Below are 21771 nucleotides of genomic sequence, written 5' to 3' on the forward strand. Positions count from 1 at the left end.
CTTTAATTTGTTAAATAGCTTCATTATTCTGTATCATAATTTACTTACCCTCTACCTATATGTATGGACAGGTAATTTCCAGTTCCCCAAGAAGGCCTTGCACTCCAGTGATCAACATTTGCTGGTGAGCCCTGGTCTCAGCCTGGTGGGACTCTTTGCCAGTTCCCATCCAGAACCTGCAGGAATTACTATGATTCCACAGGGCCTGCAAGGCAGAGACGTTCTGACAGGTATTTGATTTACATCTGGCACTCCCACTTTCACTCCCCCTGCTAGATAATGGCACCATTTAGACTAGATGCCATCTTGTTTTAAAGAGTTGTAAGGCTTTTATTATTGTTAATCTGGTTTTATTCTGTTTTGAAATGCAACTTGCGAACCACCATGAGCCCGACTATCTGGAAGGGTGGTCAAAAAATCAAATAAAGATTGTTTTTGTCTCTTTCTTGACTCTAACTTGCCCTTCCTGGCACCCCCCCCCCCATATGCATTGATTGAGGCAATTCCTTTTCATTGCTACTTCAGACCATCATGGCTACCCACCTGAATCTTCAAGGTAGATAACTTATTGAAAAAGTTGAGTCAGTGTGCAACTGCAATAAAAATGGCAAACTATGTTGGGGATTATTAGGAAGGGGATTGAAAACAGATCAGCCAATATCATAATGCCCCTTTATAAATTCATGTTGTGGCCTCATTTGGAATATTGCGTGCAGTTCTGGTCACTGTACAATGTAACATTGGAAAACATGCAGAAAAAGGCAGCTAAAATTATTAAGGAGATGGAACACCTTCCCTATGAAGAAAGGTTAAAGAGGTTAGGGCTTTTTTGCTTGGAGAAACTACATCTGAAGAGGGTGACATGATAGAGGTTTACAAAATTATGCATGGGATATAGAAGGTAGAGAAAGAAGTGCTGTATTTTTCGGACTATAAGACGCACTCCCCCCCCAAAAAAGTGGGGGGGAAAGTGTGTGCGTCTTATAGTCCGAAGGTACGTACCTTCGGGGGGGGCAATCTGCTGCCTCTTCCTCCGATCCGGCGCTTCCCCGCGCCTGCCTGCCTGGCTCTATCTTCTTCAGGCAAGCGCTGGGATCGCTCCACATGGCCCCAGCGCTTTGCAAGCGCCGGCTGCGGAGGGGGCAGCGTGCTTCCTACTTGCCTGTGTCCCTGCCTTCAGCTGTGATGTTTAAAGCAAGCGCTGGGATCACTCCCTCCCCCCTCCGATCCCAGCGCTTGCTTTAAACATCACAGCTGAAGGCAGGAACACAGGCAAGTAGGAAGCACCCGTGCGTCCTATCCTCCGCAGCGCTTTGCGAGCGCTGGTTGTGGCGAGGGCAGCATGCTTCCTACTTGCCTGTGTCCCTGCCTTCAGCTGTGATGTTTAAAGCAAGCGCTGGGATCGCTCCCTCCCCCCTCTGATCCCAGCGCTTGCTTTAAACATCACAGCTGAAGGCAGGCACACAGGGAAGTAGGAAGCACCCCCCCCTCCGCAAACGCAGCGCTTTGCAAGCGCCGGCTGTGGAGAGGGCAGCGTGCTTCCTACTTCCCTGTGTGCCTGCCTTCAGCTGTGATGTTTAAAGCAAGCGCTGGGATCGCTCCCTCCCCCCTCCGTTCCCAGCGCTTGCTTTAAACATCACAGCTGAAGGCAGGGACACAGGCAAGTAGGAAGCACGCTGCCCCCTCCGCAGCCGGCGCTTGCGAAGCGCTGGGGCCATGTGGAGCGATCCCAGTGCTTGCCTGAAGAAGATGGAGCCAGGCAGGCAGGCGCGGGGGAAGCACCAGATCGGAGGAAGAGGCAGCGGATCACCCCCCAGGAGGAAGGTGCGTCCTATCCTCCGAAGCGTCTTATGGTGCGAAAAATATGGTACTTTTCTCCCTTGTGGGAGAAATTAATGAGCAGTAGACTTAGAACAGATAAAAGGAAGTACTTTTTCACCCAAATAAGTAATTAACTCATGGAATTCACTGCTGCAGGAAGGAGTCTCAGTTAACTTCCCACAATTAGAAAGGATTATTTTACACATTTATTTCCCATTTTGACATATCTATTGCTTCAACTGTTGTTTCCCCTTAATTAAATCCATAGAGAGCTGTTGGCTCTTGTGATGAGCCAGTCAGGGTCAGCTTGGGAGAAGGGACCACTGTAAATTTTCCTGTCACCTTCACCCAATACCTCAGCACACACACTAAAATCCTGTCAGAAAATAAACCAGGCACCAGATGTTTTTTAAAATCAAACCAAAAGATATATTTATTGATTTACAAAGGCAAGGAAGGGAGCAAACTAATAGTTATTAGTTGGTATTAATTTAACAAATCAGTTGGCCGGCAGAAATTTAAGTAAACTCTCAACCCACTCAGCCTCACCCACCTCACAGAGTGTATATTGTGTGGGGAGAAGCCCTTCTGAGTCTCTGATTCAGGGAGAAGGGTGGGGTATAAATCCGCAATCCTTCTTCTTCTAAACAAGCAATCTCTAATCACCAGAGACATTGGCAGGCAGAATTAACATAAAACGTATTGGCAGGTTTAACATCTATTAAACATGTAAAGAGGCAGGCAGTAGATATCTAGAAACTAACAAGCAGGCTGTGCTTCCTTAGCACTAGAAAAACACTCTAAACAGAGATGGATTATAAAACCTATGCTCAGGGGTACTGGGTCATAAAATTTAAAAAAGGGTCACACACTCTTTGTCCTTTCACACTGAGGACTTCTGACTTGTGCCAGAAAATTCCCCACATAGACACTCTTTCACTAGCATTCAGGCACACCACTGACATTAGAGTGATACCACAGGACTCACACTTTTGAGTGCTATCTTCTAGCCCCTCAATCCTGTGTGTCTCAGTCCCACCCAGCAAGTTTCCCTGTCTGTATCCTGGGTTTTTTTCTCAGCTACAAGAATCTCGTCTCCCTCTCAGTGTGTGTTGGTGTTCTTAAATGACCCAGGAGTCTGCCCTGAAGTGCTGACAGATCTCCTCAGCAGAGCCTTCAGTTTTCCTCTGCTTCCCTCAGAGAGTTTCTTCTCTCAGAAAGAGCCTGGTTTTGCCCTTTCTTCCTAATAATTCTCTCTCAGATAGAACTCCAAAATCCAGTTCTGCCTCACAAGGAACTCAGCCCACAGGCTGTCTCAGCTCCTTCCCAGTTGGTTTGCCACAACTGATCTCCTTCAGTACCCATACTGAACTAACTCTGTGAGGCGTTTCCCGCCCCCCCCCCCCCCCGAAAGCTTTCTGGCAGTTGATACATTTCGTAACCATGGCTGTGACTCAGCCAATCAGAGTGAACTGTTCTCTGCTCACCAGGCTAACTGCCTTAGTCCATTACAGCCCTATACACTTAACTTTGTTATTCCTGTTTTGTCTCCTCATATCTTAAAATATCTTCATCATGTTATATGCTAATTTTCTGTTCAGCCTCTATCTATAAGTTTGAATGGTTTTCTTCCATTTGGTTATATGTGAAGAAGTGTGCTTGCACACAAAAGCTCATACCTTGAATAAAACTTTGTTGATTTTAAAGATCCCCTTGAGCTTTAACTTTATTCTAGATATTGTTTAAATTTTGGTTCTTCTTCTAGTTATGCTGCCTTGAATGTGCTGACCTCTTGCCCTGAAAGTTATGAAGTTAAGTTTTTTTTATTTCCCTCAAAGAGCAATATTTTTTTCTACATAAAGTGGCATTCTTATCTTTTGTGCCCCCTTAGACAAGAGTTGCTGTCTTTCAGAGTTCTTAAAACAGGTTTCCTAACTCAGTTCTCAGTGGAAAAGGGATGATTTCTGTCTCAGTTGGAAGCAGCCAGGTCCACCAGCAATCTAATTTTGTACTCATTTTTATTTTCAAATTGATACGTAATAAGTTTGTTTTCCCTTTGTGTAAATCCCTTGTCTCCCTCCTCCCTCCCAATTCTCTGCTCTTATTTCTCATTTAGCTTTTCTTTTTGCTGCTCAAAGATGGTGACCCACAGGGCCTTTTTTTTCCCTTCTGGAAAAAGAGGTGCCAGAACTCTCAAGAGAAAATTAAGGAGAAACACATGGTTGTCCCTTATTAACTTTTAAACTTTTTTTTTAAAGAATTTTTTTCCATTAAAAGGTTCTGGAGCTCTATCTCACCACATTCCCTCAGAAAAAAAATCCCTGATGACCCACTTCTTAGGCTCTTAAGTAGAGGTTTCAGTCTTCCTTTTGGAGATCCTGAACAGGGATAGCTGCTGTTCTGTGAAGGAGGCTTGTCCACCCACCACAGCATCCTTTATATTGTAACTTTCCAACTTTTCCTGCACATACCTTCCTTTACTTCCATTGTTAATTATTTGTTGTTGAGTTTGCAAAGCAGTTATTCAGTGTATATGTCTCTCTCTCTCTCTCCCTCATTTTAGACCCATTTTAGCAATGAAATATAAGAATTTCAAACAAAATTGTGTAAAAATTGTTTGCATCTTTTACATTGTGATTACAAGCTAACAAACAAGATCTAATCGAGAAGTGGATGCTGGACTCATTGGCTGGCTCATTTGAAGACATGGGCTAAGGAGTTACGAGCCAGAGGAACAAGAATCCCATTCACAAGGGCATGGGGTGTTTATAGGGTAACTGAAACAGCAAAAGGAAAATCCATTCTAGGAAAGATGTTAAAACACTGGCAAGATGTCCTCCTTCTCCTTTCTTCCCTGCTCATGAATGAGATATTGCCCAGAGAAGTGAGATTGGACACAGAGAATGAAACTGGAAGATATTTTGCAATATGGTGCAAAAAATACAGCTCATGTGACTAGCTGCTGTTTTTAGTTTTATTTTGATCTTGTTTTTTCATCTCAAGAGAAAATAGTTCAAACAATAAATAAGGGTTCCCTGTCCTTAATACAAACAAGATAACTAAGAAAACAAGCACATCCTCAAACATCTTTGTTACATAAGACTGAGAACCAGGATGGTGAGAAAGTAAAACTAAGATTGATGAAATGTGGGCTGAAAATCACCTCTCAACCATGAAACTTCCTGGGGAGACTTTAGGTCCATCCAGGGCTGTAGCCATGGGGCAACACCCCTCCCGATTCTCCAGTGTCCCCAATTAATCTTCCCTGTCAGTTGAATTTGTTGGGCTGATTAAGAGCAGAGACGGAGGCAGCCTGGGGTGACTGCACTTGCTTCCTCCTCCTTTAGCATACCATTTTTTCTGCTCCTGCTGCCTCATGGTTGGCCAGGAGGTGGAGGAAGCCTGGGGCACATGACACCAGCAACAAGCTCCTCCTCCACTGCCCACAACATAACAGGCTTGCTTTGCTGGGATTTTATTTGTCCCATTCCTCCTGGCAGGGATCATTTTGTAGAAAAATAGGTGGTGGAGCTCATCCAGGGATTGTTATGCAACTGCACATAGTATTCAATGGACAAGGAGGTGGAACTCTCAGAAGGAAGAGGTGGAATTCTCAGAAAGGTTCAGGAGCTGTGCTCCTGTGAGCTCCCACTGAATCTGAGGCTTGCCTCCTTGTCTTTTCCTCATCCCTCTCAAACCCACATGAATCTCTTTTTTGCAGCCCTTGTGGGGGGAGGAAGCAGAGGAAGGAGGGGGTGGAAGGCACAGGTGAGCCATTCTCTCCTGGCTGCAGCTCACTCTAAAATGAGCCTTCAGTGGAATGCACGAGGCGGGAAGCTCAGAGGAAGAGGGCAGCTAGTGAGCTTGGCTGGCCTTATCCACATGGCAAATGGCCCACCCCAGTGCCTCACTGTGCCTGTGCCAGCCCAGCCCCCTACAACTCACATGACCTTGTTGCTGGCATTATATGACCTGTCATATGACCTGTGGTGATGTAGGCATGTGACATGCCCCTCTGTGTCCTCTGAAATTTTCCTGTCTACGGGGTTGAGTCCATCACTGTCTCACAGCCTATCCTATGTCACAGGGTTGCTGTTAACATAAAGTGTAAGACAGGAGAACCATCCTGAGCTCCTTTCTAAGAAGGGTGAAATAAAAACATGATAGAGTAGAGAGATTGTTGAGGACATGCAAGAATTATGTTGCATTTCTCACTGGTCTCCTCTCTCTCTCGGCTTGGCTTTGCGAACGAAGATTTAAGAAGGGTGCAATAGTCCACGTTTGCTGCAGGCTCGCTGGTGGCTGACAAGACCAATGTGGGACAGGCAGGTCCGGCCACAGCGGCTGCAGGGAAAAGTCTGATTTAGGGTTGGTCCTGTAGCAGTGCGATTCTTCCTCAATCTCCTTTTGTCCTCAAGACCAGCTATGCGTGCGTTCTCAAAGGAAGAGACAGCCTGGTGGATGGTGTGCCTCCATACTTTGCGATCTGAGGCTAGGTCAGACCACTGGTGATGGTTGATGTGACAGGTGCTAAGGGATTTCTTCAAGGAGTCCTTGTACCTCTTCTTTGGTGCCCCTCTATTTCGATGGCCGGTGGAGAGTTCGCCATACAGGGCAATCTTGGGAAGGCGGTGGTTTTCCATCCTAGAAATATGCCCTGCCCAGCGCAGCTGCGTCTTCAACAGCAGTGCCTCGATGCTGGTAACCTCTGCCCGCTTGAGGACTTCAGTGTTGGTCACAAAGTCACTCCAGTGGATGTTGAGGATGGTGCGAAGGCAGCGCTGATGAAAGCGCTCAAGGAGTCGCAGGTGATGACGGTATAAAACCCACGATTCGGAGCCATAGATGAGGGTTGTCATCACAACCGGTTTGTAAACATTGATCTTTGTGCCTTTTTTCAGATGCTTGTTGCTCCACACTCTTTTGTGCAGTCGGCCAAATGCACGGTTTGCCTTTGCCAGCCTGTTGTCAATCTCCTTGTCGATCTTGGCATCTGAGGAGATGATGCACCCCAGGTAGCTGAACTGCTGGACTGTCTTCAGAACTGATTCACCCACAGTGATGCAGGGAGGGTGATAATCTTCCTGGGGTGCAGGCTGGTGGAGAACTTCTGTCTTCTTCAGACTAACTTCTAGGTCGAATAGCTTGGCAGCCTCTGCAAAGCAGGACGTCATATGCTGCAGAGCTGATACCGAGTGGGAGACGAGTGCAGCATCATCAGCAAACAGTAGCTCTCGGATGAGTTTTTCCATTGTCTTGGAGTGTGCCTTTAGTCGCCTCAAGTTGAACAGGCTGCCATCGGTGCGATAGCGGATGTAGACACCATCGTCCTCATCTAGATCTACTGCGGCTCTTTGAAGCATCATGCTAAAGAAGATCGTAAAGAGAGTTGGCGCGAGAACGCAGCCTTGCTTTACACCTGTGCCTATTGGGAAGGGCTCCGAGAGGTCGTTGCAGTGTCTGACTTGGCCTCGCTGGTCTTCGTGTAGCTGGATGATCATGCTGAGGAACCTTGGGGGACATCCTAAACGTTCCAAGATTTGCCACAGGCCTTTCCTGCTAACGGTATCGAAAGCTTTGGTAAGGTCGACAAAAGTCACATACAGAGCCTTGTTCTGTTCCCTGCATTTCTCTTGGAGCTGCCTGAGAACAAATACCATGTCGGTGGTGCTCCTGTTAGCTCTGAAGCCGCACTGGCTCTCTGGGAGGAGTTCTTCTGCAATGGTGGGCACCAGTCTGTTCAGGAGTATTCTGGCAAGGATTTTGCCTGCGATGGAGAGCAGGGTTATCCCCCGGTAGTTGGAGCAGTCTGACTTTTCCCCTTTGTTCTTGTATAGGGTGATGATGATTGCATCGCGAAAGTCCTGTGGTAATTTGCCTTGTTCCCAGCAGGTGACAAGTACTTTGTGAAGTGAGCTATGTAGTACTGTGCCCCCATGCTTCCAGATCTCTGGTGGAATTCCATCAACTCCTGCTGCCTTGCCACTTTTCAGTTGCTTGATGGCTTTAACAGTCTCTTCTAGGGTGGGGATCTCATCCAACTCTGTTTTCACCGGTTGAAGTGGGGTGAGGTGGATTGCTGAATCTTGAACTACGCGGTTGGCACTGAAGAGAACCTGAAAATACTCCGACCACCGGTTCAATATGGATGCCTTGTCTGTGAGGAGCACTTGGCCATCTGCACTATGCAAGGGACTCTGAGCCTGATATGATGGACCATATACTGCCTTCAGGGCTTCGTAGAACCCTCTTAAATCACCAGTGTCTGCACACAGCTGGGTTCTCTCTGCAAGCTTAGTCCACCACTCGTTCTGAATGTCTCGAAGCTTGCGCTGGAGGTTGCTACATGCAGCGCGAAAGGTTGCTTTTTTCCCAGGACAGGAGGGCTGAGCAAGATGTGCTTGGTAGGCAGATCTCTTTTTTGCCAGTAATTCTTGGATCTCCTGATTGTTCTCATCAAACCAGTCCTTGTTCTTCCTTGTGGAGAACCCGAGGACTTCTTCAGAGATCTGCAGGACGGTAGTTTTTAGGTGTTCCCAGAGTGCTTCTGGAGAAGGGTCTGTGGGGCAACTGAGGTCCTCAATTCTTGACTGGAGTTTTGCCTGGAAGGCAGCTTTAACTTCGGCTGACTGGAGGCTGCCAACCTGAAACTTCCTCCGAGGGATACCTCCTCTCCTGGGTGTGGGTTTAAAGTGAAGACGGAGATTGCAGCGTACAAGACGATGATCCGTATGACATTCTGCGCTGGGCATTACTCGGGTGTGTAAGACATCTCGAAGGTCTCTCTGGCGCACCAGAATGTAGTCGATAAGGTGCCAATGCTTGGACCGTGGGTGCATCCAGGTTGTCTTCAGACTGTTCTTCTGCTGGAAGATAGTGTTGGTGATGGTGAGCTGGTGCTCCATGCAGAATTCTAGCAGGAGGCGCCCATTGTCATTGCAGTTGCCAATGCCGTGTTTGCCAAGTACTCCTTTCCAGGCTTCCGAGTCTTTACCTACTCTGGCATTGAAGTCGCCAAGGATGATCACCTTGTCCTCTGTAGGGGTCTTCCGTACGAGGTTGCGTAGATCAGCATAGAACTTGTTCTTTTCTGCAGGATCTGCTTGAAGGGTTGGGGCATACACACTGAAGAGTGTTGCATGCTGCTTGTTTTGAAGTGGGAGGCGCATGGACATGATGCGATCTGAGTGACCTGTTGGAAGGTTTTCGAGTTTGGAGGCAATGGAGTTCCTGACCATGAAGCCAACGCCAGAAAGGCGGCTCTCAGCCTTTGACTTACCCGACCAGTAGAGGGTATAGCCAGCACCGTGTTCTTGAAGACTACCTTCCTCAGGGAAACGGACCTCACTGAGAGCTGCTATGTCGATATTCAACCTGAGAAGTTTGTGGGCAACTAGAGCAGAGCGTCGTTCAGGGCGACCACTGCCTACTGTGTCAAGCATGGTTCTGATGTTCCAACACGCAAGCTTTAGTCTTTGCACACTTTGTGAGGCAGGTGCATGCCTTTTCTTTGTTGTTATTTTTCGACCGCAAGTAAGGATGCCCGTTGACCGCGGCTAGCCAACTGGGGGGGTGGAGACGAGCTTTGTTTAGGCCACCTTTTCTAGGCCCCTCTCCATGTGGAGCAAGCAGTGCTGTCCCTAGATAAGGCTGCTTGGTCGTTCAGGGTGCTGCCGAAAGATGCTTTCGTCTCCGGGTTAGCATCAGGCGACCAATATCCTGAACCGCCTACATGCAGGATCGGGACTGCGGCTTCCAGTGGCACCTTCCACCTGCCGTTTCGCCCCTGCCTATCGCTGCAGGACTTGATGCGTTGTGGGTTGTGTGTGTGGATATGCCCTTCAGGCCTGCGCAGAGGAATTTTTTAGGTGAAGCGCAGTGTGCGCGGTACTGGCTCCACCCTTTCACCTGGGGGTCATCCTACATTGTTAATATATGGGATGAATGACATGTATTCCATGACTGTGTTGACTGTGATTTAGTGTAGAATGAGACAAGAGCTGTGCTGCAGTCAGTAATGGGCTAGATGATGGTGAACAAGCTGAAGCTTAATCCTGACAAGACAGAGGTGCTCTGGGTTAGTAGAAGGTGGACCAGGGATTTATGATCTCCCCTGTCTAGGGTGGGGTTACGGTCCTCTTGAAAAATTGGGTTCACACTTAGAGAGTGCTGCTCAACACAGTGGTCACCTTAGAACATCAGGTGGCCGCTCACAACAACAGGTTTGACTGTGTGTGACTGGCTCAAGGTCACCCAGCAAAATGTTCATAGCAGAGTGGAGAATTGAACCTGGGTATCCCAGATTCTTGTCTTGACATTCTAACCACTATATTGTGCAGGCTTAGCTACATATTCCCCCCCCCCTCTCTTATTTTCATTTTTTTTTAATTGATGGTTGCCTGGAGACTCTTAAGTTGGGTGGAAAGGTGTCACATAAATGTTTAAAATAGTAGTTGTGTAGTGGGGAAGTTTCTGGTGGGACCTTGTTGGATGCTGTCTTCAGTACTGTGTTGCATGTCTGACCTCAATTACAAGTATCCAGCATCAAAACAAAATGATAATTACTTAAATATATAAGTATTTAAAACTTGCATTTTAGAAGGATTTAAATATTGTCTGGGGACAGCCTTAGCTTATACAGATCAACAATAATTGAGAATCTTCCTTTTGACTCCTAGGCCTCTACTAATCGCTGAGATCAGGCAGGGTAAGAATATAATTTAAGGTACCAACTTCTCTTAACCAAGATGGGTGATTTATTAGGTTATTAGCACTGAAACATTTTAATTGATTCATAACACCTGGCTTTTAATTGATCTATTAAAATTAAATAAATTTGCAAATTAACAAAACTACTTTTGTAGAAATACTCTTTAAAGGATATTGAACCAGAGGGAGGAGGGGGAAGTGAACCCCATGTGAGATAGGAGCTGCTATGATGAAAGGAAGTGGGCAAGATTGAGCAGGAAAAACTGTTAGGATCCAGCCCAGGAGTTTCAACTAAGGACTGTTTGTTCCTGTTTCCTGTAGTTGACAGGCATGGCAACCAGAGGGAGACTGGGGGGACATGGAGGTGTGGCCATTGGTGATGATGTGGCATCAAATCTGGGAAAACTTAGAAGTGACATCACCCCCCTCCCCCTCTAGGAATTGCTGGAAACTCTGGTTTTGAAAACACACCAGCAGGAAAAGCAGCTTTATGTTTTAAAAAATCAATTCTAATACACGGAATGAGGAACCAGTTAGGCAATGTGCCATTTGATCTCAGTGTCACTAGTAAATTGGGGAAGATAACAAGTTTTAATTGCTGTTAAAGCTTTAGTTGATTGATCTACCAATTAAATTGATTAAAGATTAAACTCCTAGAGACTGACGGGAGGACAATAGATCATGGAAAAGCAGGACTATAAAATGTCATTTATGTAACTTGAAGTTTATAAGTTTGTTTTTGGTAGACTTCATAGCCATCTTGATCCAGAAAAAAAAGTTATAAGTCTGTGCAACCTGAAATCAGATTTGAAATATTTTCCAAATGATGGCTGCGTATATGAGGGAAGCTGAGTTCTTCCAATGAGGATTTTGTGTTTCATATATATTGCTTCATTTTACATACAAAGGCAAGCCATAGTTTGGCTGTTCATCCCCAAGATTTGTGTGTGCACTATTTCTTCCCCTTGTACTTCTATTCATTTTATAATTGTCAGTCATTTGCTGTTGTATACAAACATGGCAAATGATGGATGATTTGCATGGAAAGATCATAGTTTATCTGGAAACAATGTTTTGCACAAACCATAATTTGTCAAATTCACTTCAGATGTAGTGAAAGACTATGAGGTTGGAGCTTGGATCTTTTAAACCACAGGCAGAAGGCTTTTGCAGTTAACTGAAGGCTTTTGCTCGTTTACTCATTGACCAACAGATGATGATGAAGATGATGATATTGGATTTATATCCCGCCCTCCACTCCGAAGAGTCTCAGAGTGGCTCACAATCTCCTTTACCTTCCTCCCCCACAACAGACACCCTGTGAGGTGGGTGGGGCTGGAGAGGGCTCTCACAGCAGCTGCCCTTTCAAGGACAACCTCTGCCAGAGCTATGGCTGACCCAAGACCATTCCAGCAGCTGCAAGTGGAGGAGTGGGGAATCAAACCCGGTTCTCCCAGATTTGAGTCCGCACACTTAACCACTACACCAAACAGGTGCCTAAGATCCCTAGAAAGCCAGATGGAGGAAAGCCAGCACCCCATCCCTCCCATCCTCAGAAGGATGGAGGTTGGGGCAATTTTATTTGCTTCTTCATTGTTAAAAAGGTAAGGGTAGTCCCCTGTGCAAGCACCAGTTGTTTCTGACTCTGGGGTGACATTGCTTTCACAATGTTTTCACAGCAGACTTTTTACAGGGTGGTTTGCCATTGCCTTCTCCAGTCATCTACACTTTCCCCTCAGCAAACTGGGACCTCATTTTACCATCCTCAGAAGGTTGGAAGGCTGAGTCAACCTCGAGCCAACTACCTGAATACAGCTTCTGTCAGGATCGAACTTAGGTCATGAGCAGAGCTTAGGACTGTAGTACTGCAGCTTTACCACTCTGCACCACGGGGCTCTTAACTTCGTCCTTACGGCAAGGCATACCTGCCCCATGTCATTTTGTCCACAAATCTCCCCTGATCCTGATTAGTTACTGATTGGTTTTAATGTGATTTTCATGTTTTATTATTGTATTGTTCATTTTAAATGTTGTAAGCCGCCCTGAACCTGCTTCGGCGGGGGAGGGCGGGATATAAATAAAATTTTACATTACATTACATCCTCATCATTAGATTTTCAGGAGTATGCAGAAAAGAACCTATAGTGCAAACCTGCAGCATCTTCTCCCCACAGTCGTAGCATTAGGAATGTTATGTCCAAACTGGTCCAGTACCTCTGAACTGGGTGTTATTTGCAGATTAGATTGTATAGTATCTTGTTACTACTATTCTACTTGCCTTGAGATATCCATGGTAAAATACATGAAGACATTTGTCCCATGTTACAGTTGTCCTAAATGGAAATGTAGACAGAGCATTTTGTCTGATCAGGCCCATACTGTTGGCATTTTACAAGTAATTGCTTCACTTGATAGGTGTGTAGCAGAGCAGACACACATAGGCATATGGTTCCAGAGCATTTTTTAGTCCTGGAACAATGATGTCAGGAGCAAGAACTTCTGGCTGAGAGAGATGTGCTTAAAAGCAACCGTTATTCTCACTCTCTGAATAGTAACTCCATCCTGGGATTTACAAGGGTTGTGTTTTTAGGAGATGGTTATGTCACAGAATTTAAACACACACACAACCAGTCCTAACCTAGGCTCTGCCTCCTTTATGACACATACTTTACATAAAAAGTTAAAATTGACAGTATTTTCTGCCTTTAATAAAAAGATTCCTGAAAGAACCCTGAAAGTCTTTGTTGATCAACCCAAATTCAAATACCCTGTTTGTGTCATGGGTGCTGGGGACCCTGCAGAGGAAGTTGAGTCTGACGAGGAAACTGTGCCCATGCCACCTGCACCAGTGCCCCTGCCTCCTGCTGGAGAAGATCCCAGCCCCCCTGCCTCGCCCTCTCGGGTGGCTCGTGTGCGTGACCGCCTCCGGCAGGACCTCAGGGATCGGAGGAGGGCGGCACGCTCACAAGCAAGACGCTCCCTGAGCCCTGAGTTCTGAGAGGATTCTGGCCCTCCTAAGAGCAAGGATGCTTGAGTTATGACAGGATCCTGGCTGCCTCCCTGAGCCAGCAATTAGCCCAAACGGGCAACAGCCAGCAGAGGGCTATATAGCTGTGGGCTTTGGGAGGAGGCTTTGTGGAAGCAACTAGTCATCTCCCTGACATCCTAGCATCCACTCCGGCTTGACTTTGGTTCCTGACTCCCTGACTTTGGCTTTTGACTTCTGGACTCCCTGACCTCGGCTTCTGGACCTCGGACCTGCGATACTTGTACACTGATTTGGATTTGGCGCCTCAGACCCTCCTGCTTACTGGCTACAGACCTCGGACTGCCTCTGGGCTTTGCCTGACCCGGCCCCAGCCGTGACAGATTGCTTCCACCAGACAAACACCCACTCCACAGGATGGATGCTGAAGCAAGTGAAACCACAGAACTACTGGCTGCGCTCCAAGCCCAGGTACAGCAGCTAACACAGGCAGTAGTGCACTTGCAGCAACAACCTGCGGCCAGTGCTCCAGCCAAGTGCCCAGTTTCCCCACCTGACAGATTTGGGGGTGCCGTGGAAGAATTTCCTGCCTTCCTAGCACAGTGTCGGCTGTACTTTGAACTGAGAGCACGGGACTTCCTCAATGACAAGACAAAGGTGTGTTTCATCATCAGTCTGTTAAAGGGGCAGGCGGCCAAATGGGCCACACCCTTGCTGGTCGCATCCTCTCCCCTACTAACTAATTACCAAGGGTTTGAGGCCCACCTGTCTGCTGCTTTCTCTAGCCCAGTCCAAGCAGCCACAGCCAACCGGAAGATCAGGGCACTGAAACAAGGCAAATCCTCGGTGGCTCAGTATGCCACCGAATTCAAGCTCCTGGCCCAAGACTTGGCGTGGAATGAGGCTGCCCAGATGGACCAGTTTACCGAGGGGTTGGCAGAGGAGGTCCTGGATGAACTGGCCAGGGTGGAGCCACCACCCACGCTTCAACAACTTATCACCCTCTGCCTCCGCATCGATGGCCGCCTGGAAAGTCGCCGCCAAGCCAAGACCAGAGGGCGCCAGCTCCCTGCGCCGTGCCACTTGGCTCCTCGCCCATCCTCAGCTCGTACCAGCACCGAGGACGAGCCTATGCGGCTTGGAGCTGCTCGACCCTGCCTGACCCCAGAGGAAAAGGCCAGACGCCGCACACAGAATCTGTGCCTCTACTGCGGCACGGCAGGCCACTATACCTCTGGCTGCCCTGCTAAGCATCAGATACCCGGGCCTTCACCGCCACCGCCGCCAAAAGGGCAGCCCCAGGCGTAAGTGGACCCCCCAGCCTGGGGCGACTAGCTGGGTCCTCCGAACAGCGGGCTGATACCCCGGGCCCGTTCCTGCTACCAGTCAAACTCCGTCTGCCTGACGAACGCTGGCTGTTCGTGTATGCCATGCTGGACTCGGGAGCAGCCCACTGTTTTATAGATGCCGCCTTTGTAAAACAGCACCAGATCCCGGTGCAGACAAAAGAGACTCCATCGCTGGTGGAGGCTATTGACGGGCGCCTCCTCCGTTCTGGGCCTGTCACCCAGGAGACCTGTCCCATCACCTTCCACGTCCAGCAGCACCAAGAACAGCTGCAGTTTAATGTCGCCCGCATGCCTCGCTTCCCACTGATTCTGGGCCTTTCCTGGCTGAAGCTGCACAACCCCATCGTGGACTGGGCCCAGCAGGAACTACGTTTCCAAGACCCATGCCCCCATCTGACTCCTCCCACCACTCTGGCAGCTGGCATCCCGAGTGGTGGTCCTCAGCTCCCTCAGAAGTATGCGGATTTCGCCGATGTCTTCGAAGAGACGGGAGCGGATCAGCTTCCCCCTCACCGGCCCTATGACTGTGCCATTGACTTGGTACCTGGGGCACCACTCCCGGTGGGGCGTCTGTACCCAATGTCGGAGCCTGAGTTGGCCGCTCTGCGAGACTTCCTAGATAAGAACCTGAAACGCGGCTTCATCCGACCCTCAACCTCTCCCCTGTCTGCTCCAGTCCTCTTCGTGAAGAAGAAAAGTGGGGAGCTCCGGCTGTGCAATGATTACCGGGCCCTGAACAAGATCACCATCCGCGACCGGTACCCTCTACCACTGATCCCTGAACTCTTGGATCGCTTAAAGGGGGCCCAAATCTATACCAAGCTGGACCTCCGTGGAGCGTACAATTTGGTGCGCATACGACCTGGAGACGAATGGAAGACCGCATTTGGGACCCGGTACGGGCAGTACGAGCACCTGGTGATGCCCTTCGGATTGACCAACGCCCCCGCTGTCTTCCAGAGGTTCATGAACGACATATTCCGGGACCTGCTCGACCGCTTCGCAATCATATATCTAGATGACATCCTAATTTACTCCCGCAATCCTGCCCAGCACGCCGAGCACGTCCGCCAGGTCCTGCAGCGCCTACGAACCCATGGCCTCTACGCCAAGCTGGAGAAGTGCGACTTCGACCTGCGCTCTGTCGAGTTCCTCGGTCACATTGTGTCCCCGCAAGGGATCCTCATGGACCCGAAAAAAGTAGAAGCGGTCCTGACCTGGCAGGCTCCTCAGAATCGCAAAGACCTGCAGCGATTCCTCGGTTTTGCCAACTACTATCGGCAATTCATCCCGGCCTATGCCTCCCTGACAACACCCCTGACTCAACTACTCCGCCCCAAAGAACCCTTCTACTGGTCCCCAGAGGCCGATAACGCCTTCTCCACCCTGAAGACCCGTTTTGCCACCGGGCCACTCCTGAGATACCCTGACCCCCAGCTTCCCTTTACGGTGGAAGCTGATGCCTCCAACGTGGCCCTGGGAGCAGTGCTGTCCCAGCGCGAGGAGCCGTCTCAGCCACTCCAGCCCTGCGCCTATTACTCGCGCCAGCTCACGGCTGCGGAAAGGAACTATACCATCTGGGAGAGGGAGTTGCTCGCGATCAAGGCGGCTTTTGAGGTTTGGAGGCACTACCTCGAAGGGGCTCGCCACCCTGTTCAAGTGCTCACTGACCACCGGAACCTAGAGCACCTCCAGACCACCCGCCGTCTCAACCAGCGCCAGATCCGGTGGTCCCTATTCTTCTCTCGCTTTGACTTCCGGATCTCCTACATCCCCCATACCCAGAACCGGAAAGCAGACGCGCTGTCCCGGAAACCGGAATACGCCCCTGCTTCAACTGAGGCCGCGCCCGCTGCTCCCATCCTGCCGCCCTCAGTATTTGCAGCCACCTCCACTTCACCCACACTCGTGGAGGACATTCGTGCTAGCCAGGCCAACGATCCCTGGGTCCAGCAACACCTCCAGGCACTCCAAGACGACTCAGCAGGCGAGTTCACGACTCGAGGCGGTCTCTTGCTACACCGCGAACGCCTCTATGTGCCGCCCGGGCCCTTGCGGGCAGAAGTGCTACGCCTGACTCATGACTCGTTACCCGCCGGGCACTTTGGACAGCATAAGACCACCCACTTGCTGACGCGAGAATTCTGGTGGCCACGAGTGCGCTCCGATGTTGCCCGCTATGTCAGCTCCTGTGATGTCTGTCGGCGGGCCAAAGACGTCCCGGCCAAACCCTCGGGGTTGTTACAGCCCTTGCCCGCACCCTCAGGACCCTGGGACACCATCTCGATGGACTTCATTACAGAACTCCCACGATCCAAAGGTCAGACTTGCATCTTGGTGGTCGTCGACCTATTTACCAAGATGGCCCACTTCATTCCGTGTCCGAAACTTCCCACAGCTCAGGAGACAGCCCAGCTCTACCTGCAACACATCTTTCGTCTGCACGGACTCCCAGCCCACCTGATCTCAGACCGGGGCCCCCAGTTCTCCTCTCGGTTCTGGCAAGCCCTCCATTCCAGCCTGGGTACTCGAGTGCACCTGTCCTCAGCCTACCACCCACAGACTGATGGTCAGACAGAGCGCACCAATGCCACGCTAGAGCAATATCTCCGCTGTTACACCTGCTACCAGCAGGACGACTGGACCAGTCTGTTGCCTCTAGCGGAGTTTGCATACAACAACGCGGTCCACTCATCCACCCAAATGACCCCGTTTGCTGCAACCTACGGGTACCACCCTCGGTTCTTCCCGGCGATCCTGCCACCCACGAATGTCCCCGCCGTCGAGGCCTACCTGCAAGAACTCCGCGCCAGCCAAGACTTGCTCCGGGAGCAGCTACAGCGGGCCAAGGAAGCCTATAAACTGGCTGCGGACCGGAAGAGGCAGGAAGGCCCCCCAATCCAGCCAGGGGATCAGGTGTGGCTCTCAACTCGCTACCTGCGCCGGCCTGGTCGGTCTCACAAGCTGGATGCGCGGTTCATTGGACCCTACCCCGTCACGGACCAAATAAACCCCGTCGCCTTCAGGCTCCAGTTGCCACCCCACCTCCGCATTCACCCTGTGTTCCATCGCTCCCTCCTCGTTCCAGCTGCACCCCCTGACCCAGCTCGGCCTCCTTGCCCACCGCCGCCACCACCGGTGTTGGTGGATGACGAGGAAGAATATGAGGTGCGCCAGATCCTGGACTCCCGGTACCATCGTGGAGGCCTCCAATACCTGGTGGACTGGGAGGGATATGGCCCAGAAGACCGGTCTTGGGAGCCCGAGGACAATCTTCATGCCCCGGACTTGGTGCACCGGTTCCACAACGACCACCCCGACCTTCCAGGTCCCTCGACGGAGGGGGGCCCTGGGGAGGGGGATAGTGTCATGGGTGCTGGGGACCCTGCAGAGGAAGTTGAGTCTGACGAGGAAACTGTGCCCATGCCACCTGCACCAGTGCCCCTGCCTCCTGCTGGAGAAGATCCCAGCCCCCCTGCCTCGCCCTCTCGGGTGGCTCGTGTGCGTGACCGCCTCCGGCAGGACCTCAGGGATCGGAGGAGGGCGGCACGCTCACAAGCAAGACGCTCCCTGAGCCCTGAGTTCTGAGAGGATTCTGGCCCTCCTAAGAGCAAGGATGCTTGAGTTATGACAGGATCCTGGCTGCCTCCCTGAGCCAGCAATTAGCCCAAACGGGCAACAGCCAGCAGAGGGCTATATAGCTGTGGGCTTTGGGAGGAGGCTTTGTGGAAGCAACTAGTCATCTCCCTGACATCCTAGCATCCACTCCGGCTTGACTTTGGTTCCTGACTCCCTGACTTTGGCTTTTGACTTCTGGACTCCCTGACCTCGGCTTCTGGACCTCGGACCTGCGATACTTGTACACTGATTTGGATTTGGCGCCTCAGACCCTCCTGCTTACTGGCTACAGACCTCGGACTGCCTCTGGGCTTTGCCTGACCCGGCCCCAGCCGTGACAGTTTGTTTCTTTCCTGCTCCTTCTGTGTAGACCTCCCTCTCCTAAACCTATCTGTTTTGTTGCTATAAGGTAGGAAAAGTTGTATGTTTAAGATGTTGGAAGTTTTCCAGAAATACAAAGATAAAATACTACTTTTAAAATGTGTGGGCTTAGTGATGTTGGAAATTCAGGAGACATGTTTTTTGAGTGAAAACAGTGACTGAGATGTGAAATACTTTGAGCACTTTCAAAAGCACAGTATAGATACTTGTGTATTATTATTAATAATAACAATTGCTTTGATAGCTTTAAAATAAGATCAGTCAAATTTGTGGAAGGTAGATCTCTCGGGTACTAACCACCATGATAGCTCAGTAGAACATTTATGTTTAGGTGCAAGATACCCCTGGGGAAGAGTGGAACAAGAAAGCAGGGATTTGCATTAGTGTGCTGCTTGTGAGCTTCCTAGAGACATGTGTTTGAACACTGTGTGAAACAGAATGCTGGATTAGATAGACAATTACTCTGATCCAGCAGGGGTTCCACAAACAATATCTTGGTGAAGTCAACAGCTCTGTGAGGTAGGTCAATATCCATGAATGGTAAAAGTGGTTTGCCTTAGGTCATCTAGCAAGTGTATGGCTGATGCAAATTGATGAGCTTTCTGTTTAGCAATTGTGGTGAAGTAACACATAATCTGATTCTATTTACTGAACCAAACAAATCTGAATAGTATTTGGGCTTCATATTGGTACTTAACCTCTGAAGTGAGAGTTATTATCATTGGCGCTCCATCAGGGACGTTCCCTAATCTTGGGTTAATCACTCACTCTGAGGATTATCCTGTCTTTTTTGTTGTGCATGATGTATGTGGTTTTATATTGGAGTAGGGTTTTTTTTAAGTATGTTTGCTTGGGATCTGATGCATTTTACTTTTTTCCCTTTGGTTTGCAGGATTAAGTCTGTATCTGTGACTCTGGATGTATTGACTGCTTGCCTTGGAGTAAAGGTGACTTGCTGTTCTTTGGAATATGGTGCCTACTTTCAACATCCCAGTATTTGTTGTGTCAGCAGTGGTCCTCTGCTGTTTGATGTCACCAACGCAGGCAGATAGTAAGTAGAACTTGAATTGAATATTTTATGGCTAAGAAAATTTCAGCAGACATTCTCCATGAAATGTTAAATCTCACTGACCTTAAGTGTGTGGAGTTGAAACAGTGGGTGGGAAGCACTGTAAGTTGATTGGTATTTTTTGTCAGCTTGTTTGATGCTGGTAAGAAATCACAAAATCATGGGAGGATAGTGAATCCTTTCATTTGTTTCCTATTACTAGATTTCAGGTCTTCTTGAAAACCGTTGAGAAATGAAAGAATTCATTAATAACTTCTAAAAAAAAAGTAAAAGCAAAGACAAATCTTACCTTACAGTAATTATGTTTTGTTCGTATAATGTTTATTTTATGTATAATTTAAGTATATTTTATTATTTAAATCTGATTTTTTTATACTGCCAATTTCCTGTAAACAGGCCTTGGAGCAGTGTAGAACAATAAATAACACATATGTAGATTGACGTTTCCCATTTACCGGGTCCTGATCCAGTAGTGGGCCATGGATGGCTTTTTGCCAGGCCATGGATGCCTAGCGGAGACCATCAGGGCTGGCCCAGCAGTGCCGTCATTGGGTGCTGCTGAGCCCAGCCAGGGAGGCTGCACCAAGAGGACGTGTTGGGCGGGGCGGGACCGGCCTTGCTGCTGCTCCTTGCTGCTGCGTTTTAGTCCCACTGGGCTTGAGCGAGGGACGAGAATGGTGTGCACCACCCAATACGTCCTCCTGGTACAGCCTCCCTGGCTGGGCTCGGCAGCACCTGATGACGGCGCCGCCAGGAGAGCTGCAGCCGGCCCCAATGGTCTGTGCGATGGCGGGGGGGGAGAGGAGTGACACCCAGGCCTGAGCGGCTGAAGCAGCAGCCCTGACATCGCTAGCAGCCTGCGCCCGCTGGAGCAAAAGGATAGCAGGAGGAGGGCTGGCCCAGGAGTGGGGCAAAGGTCAAGGGGGGGAGGGATCAGCAATGGGAGGGCTGAGAGACAGGCAGAGGGGTGAATGGGGAAGGGAGAAGGGAGAAGGCAGGTGTGGGACAATAAAGGGGAAAAGACAGTGGCCAGAGGGAAGGTTTATTTCCCATTCCCCCTCCTATTTGTCAGTCAGTCCTTTCCCTCCCTCCCTTTCAGAGAGTCAGTTTGGTGTAGTGGTTACGTGTGCGGACTCTTATCTGGGAGAACCAGGTTTGATTCCCGACTCCTCCACTTGCACCTGCTGGCATGGCCTTGGGTCAGCCATAGCTCTGGCAGAGGTTGTCCTTGAAAGGGCAGCTGCTGTGAGAGTCCTCTCAGCCCCACCCACCTCACAGGGTGTCTGTTGTGGGGGAGGGAGATAAAGGAGATTGTGAGCCGCTCTGAGACTCAAGTGGAGGGCAGAATATAAATCCAATTTCTTCTTTCTTTCTTTCTTTCTTTCTTTCTTTCTTTCTTTCTTTCTTTCTTTCTTTCTTTCTTTCTTTCTTTCTTTCTTTCTTTCTTTCTTTCTTTCTTTCTCTTTCTTTCTTTCTCTTTCTTTCTTTCTCTTTCTTTCTTTCTTTCTTTCTTTCTCTCTCTCTTTCTTTCTTTTCTCTTTCTTTTCTCTTTCTTTTCTTTCTTCTCTCTTTCTCTCTCTCTTTCTGTCAGTCAGTCTTTTCCCATCTTCTCTCTCTCTGTCAGTCAGTCAGTCCCTCCCTCCCTCCCTCCCTCCCTCCCTCCCTCCCTTCCTTCCTTCCTTCCTTCCTTCCTTCCTTCCTTCCTTCCTTCCTTCCTTCCTTCCTTCCTTCCTTCCTTCCTTCCTTCCTTCCTTCCTTCCTTCCTTGCCATTGCTAATCTGAGTAGACCTGGGTGGGGGGGAAGAAAAGCTTCTTCCTGCCATTTCATGTTTTCCCAG

At 49.2% G+C, this 21771-nt stretch overlaps 1 protein-coding gene across 14 annotated transcripts in view; it reads left to right on the plus strand.

Moving 5' to 3' along the window:
* Nucleotides 1–21771, plus strand: part of PTPRF (protein tyrosine phosphatase receptor type F) — a 915542-nt gene that overhangs the window by 357469 nt on the left and 536302 nt on the right. For all 14 annotated transcript variants that reach the window (XM_060231649.1, XM_060231648.1, XM_060231653.1 and 11 more), the window contains one exon: nucleotides 19757–19915. In XM_060231649.1, the coding sequence (XP_060087632.1) occupies nucleotides 19834–19915 (82 nt within the window). In that variant the 5' untranslated portion in view covers nucleotides 19757–19833. The remainder of the gene's footprint in view (nucleotides 1–19756; nucleotides 19916–21771) is intronic.

Source organism: Heteronotia binoei, chromosome 2 (assembly GCF_032191835.1).
Source record: "Heteronotia binoei isolate CCM8104 ecotype False Entrance Well chromosome 2, APGP_CSIRO_Hbin_v1, whole genome shotgun sequence".
Lineage (NCBI taxonomy): Eukaryota > Metazoa > Chordata > Lepidosauria > Squamata > Gekkonidae > Heteronotia > Heteronotia binoei.